This window comes from Rhagoletis zephyria, unplaced genomic scaffold (assembly GCF_001687245.7).
Source record: "Rhagoletis zephyria isolate East Lansing unplaced genomic scaffold, Rhagoletis_zephyria_1.1 Rzeph_scaffold_04891, whole genome shotgun sequence".
Lineage (NCBI taxonomy): Eukaryota > Metazoa > Arthropoda > Insecta > Diptera > Tephritidae > Rhagoletis > Rhagoletis zephyria.
In genome coordinates, this window is record NW_016161974.1 from 6,923 (window position 1) to 10,298 (window position 3,376).

At 33.6% G+C, this 3,376-nt stretch overlaps 1 protein-coding gene across 3 annotated transcripts; it reads right to left on the reverse strand.

Annotated features, from left to right (window-relative positions):
- Positions 1–7: 7 nt before the first annotated feature.
- On the reverse strand, positions 8–1,271 carry LOC108371329 (putative nuclease HARBI1). Of its 3 annotated transcripts, none has more exons than XR_001848738.1 (5): positions 880–1,271; positions 673–824; positions 466–601; positions 237–381; positions 8–161 (listed from the first exon to the last, which is right to left on the reverse strand). XR_001848738.1 is itself a non-coding variant. In XM_017626877.1 (5 exons), the coding sequence occupies exons 2-5, from the start codon at positions 733–735 to the stop codon at positions 129–131; spliced, it is 336 nt and encodes a 111-aa protein (XP_017482366.1). In that variant the 5' UTR covers positions 736–824; positions 880–1,271; the 3' UTR covers positions 8–128. The 3 variants fall into 3 exon arrangements, 2 of the variants coding, with proteins under 2 accessions (XP_017482366.1, XP_017482367.1); XM_017626877.1 differs by having other exon boundaries at positions 289–381; positions 662–824; XM_017626878.1 differs by lacking the exon at positions 237–381 and having other exon boundaries at positions 662–824.
- Positions 1,272–3,376: the final 2,105 nt, after the last annotated feature.

Genomic DNA, 3,376 nt, shown 5'->3' on the forward strand with positions numbered 1-3,376 from the left:
TTTTGACAGGCATCGAAATCTAGATTTCAGCACTCCAAAGCAGCGTTCTACACAGTTTCTTGCTTTCCGGTGATGTCTGTTGTAATTATGTTCAGAATCTGAGAGATTGTTTCCCGGAATAGGAGTCATTAAATAAGGTAATTGAGGATATCCACTGTCACCTAAACATGTGAAAAGGAAAATTATGCTACATAAATAATATACATATGTATGTATACAAATTGAGTAAAATATACCTAAAAGCCAAAAATTTCGTTCTCCATTGGAGTACATATTGTCAAGAAAAACCTTCAAAGCACTTGCTCTCCAAACTGATGCATCGTGAGCAGTTCCGCCGAAATGAGCATCACAGTCAAGTATTCTTAAATCCATGTCACATACCTTCAAGTGATGAAATAATGTATGTACATACAATGTTACGTATATGTATATACATTTGTAAATATGTAAATGAATAGAACATACCACTTGCACATTTATTGAGTGTCCTCCTTTTCGGCAAACATATACATGTTCAATGTCTTTGGATGGAGTCTTTAATTTAATATGCGATCCGTCAATGGCTCCTATGACCCCAGGGAATCTGAACTCTTGATAAAATCTAAAATAAAGAATCATAAATTTATCTTAAGTAATATTACTTTTAATTTAGTATAAGTACTTTTCCTTTACAGCCTGTTTTTCTTCAACTGTTGATGGAAACTTAATGTATGTAGTTAACAAGTATTTGTCCATGATACTGGCAAATTCTCTAATGTATCTACTGACGCTGCTTTGGGATATATTAAGTAAGAAGTCTTGTCCCACCGAACGTTGATAGCTTCCTGAAAAAGTATGAATTCAATTAATACAACATTGAATATGTATATATGTACATACCTTGAGCGAAAAATTCGCAATGCTACAAGGAACCTTAAAACTTTCGACAATCCACAACTTGATGTCCTTTGCAACATAAAGGGGCGGATTTCATTAAAAACATTTCTACATATTTCTTTTGGAAGTCGAAAAATTTCAGTGAACCGTTCCTCTGAAATACAGAAGGGATCCGTGGATTCCCGCAACAATTTTCTTTTGCTTCGCAAACGGTTCCTTAAAGCTCGCTGAGAGTTCACTGAGATACGAAACAAATATCTTCGCAACTCACTCATCTTGACCACGTATTTATTATCACAACACTCTTTCTTAATATTATAATGAAATAGACCGAGATTGCGGCTTTTAATTTCTGATTTAGAGCAAATTATATCAAAATTACAAATTTTAACTAAATTCCCCTGGGCCATAAAGGCTGCGTTTCTTTATACATTCCGGATAATCCCATTTCACAGCCGGAACAAACAGAATACGTTTGAAATATATGTTAACATATCATCAGGAACATTCTAAAGAATAAGTAAACAAAAAAGTTTATTCCAAACGTTCAGAATGAATAAAGAAATGCAGGCAAAGTAAACAAAATTTGACATTTCTCTTCAACTACACCAGCGACACCTGCGGCGGATAAAAGTATTACAATTTTCCTTGGAGATTTTAATAGATGAACCAACCGGAATCGCATTTAAGAAAAATCTCTTAAAGTTCGGATAATTTTTAGCGTTTGGATTTTTGGAGATTTGTAGAGTTTTAGCGATAGCGAAAGCTGGAATCCGGCTGCAGAGATATGCAGCATAGAAAAATCAATTTGCATGGGAGTTGCCACACCACCTTTTCCAATAACTTTCATTTTTCTCCATGAGTATGGTATTAGTTTCACATACATATATACATATGTATTTCCATACCAAGCTTGAGTGCTTTACCCCAAAAGTTTGAAGAGATATGCAATATGAAACTTTTAGTCAGTATGGGAGGTGCTACGCCTCTTTTCCAAAAACGTCAATTTTTCTCCGTTAATATGAACAAGATTTCACACAGTGTTGGCAAACTGTTAATCTGATTAACAATTAAAAATTAACGATTGAAATGTTAATCGCGTTTGATGATTAAAATTAATTAGTCGTAATCAACTGTACGATTAATGATAACATTTGTTAATCGTTAATCGCTGGCTGCGATTACGTTTGATTAATTTAAAACATTAATCGTTAATCCAATTAAAAATAAAATCTGATTAATTTGTCTAGTTTGTCCGAGTTTGAAATCAAGCACCAGTTATAATAATTATTTTGTGTTTTACGCTTATATAATTATTTTTATTAGTAATACATAAACTGGGAACCTTTACTAACCTAGTTTGTAAAACTTTTGTTGGTATATATGTTAATGAAAATGCACACCAAATTGCTTAAATTGATGAGGAAGCCCGACATAGCGATACCGGATTAACTTGCTTTGTGTGCACAGGGAAATTCCAGCATAACTTAATTAATCACCAAACCTACTTGATCAAATTAAAAGTTAACGATTAAAAATTAATTTTTTAATCGCGGTTACGATTAACTGTTTAGTCAGATTAAAATTAATCATGATTAACTGTGATCAGATTGAATGTAATCGAATTAACTAACTGATTAAAACATCAATCGATTAATGCCATCATTGATTTCACATACATATCGCTATACCACGTTTCAGTTCTCTCCCACAAATACTTCCAGAGATATGTATGTAATATGAAAATTCCAATTTGTATGGGAGGGGCCTTGAGTTATCGGACTTACTTTCAATCTAAGACCATCCTTCCGAAATCCGTAGTAATAGTACTAAATTTCGTTCTGATCGGAAAACCGGTTAAGGAAGTAGCCTATTTTTCAATCCAGTAGCTCGTTTCTGTAACAATTCTCTACCGAGGCGAATTGAGATATGAATTCGCCGCCCTATTCTCTACAGCTAATGAGTAGTAGAGAATGACGTATATTCTCTACCAGTAGAGAAATAATCGGTAGAGAAGAGTTACAGAAACAAGCTACTGGTCCTAAACCATCTTTGAACAAAATTTCATTTTCAAACAGGTGACAATTCTTAAAAAATTAGCCTATTTTCCAGTCTAGGTCATAAGCTATCTGTGTGCAAACTTTCATGCAAATCAGTTCAGTCATTTACGCGTATTAATTTAATTAAACTTTCCTAATATGTGATAAGTCTTAAAATAGTAGCCAACAACATAGGTCATCGACTATCTCTGTGCGAAATGTCAAGCAAATCTGTTCAGTCGTTTCCGCGCATTAATTAATTAAATTAAAAATTTCTAACAGATGGCAACTCTTAAAAAAGTAGCCTACTTTCTAACGTAGGTCATAAGCTATCCGTGATGATTTTCCAAACACCACGTACACAAGCCGCATAGCACTCTCAACAAAATATTTAGCAAAACAAAAGACAAGATCAGCAAAGAACAACAGCATGATGTAGTTTATCAAATCAATTGCAATGG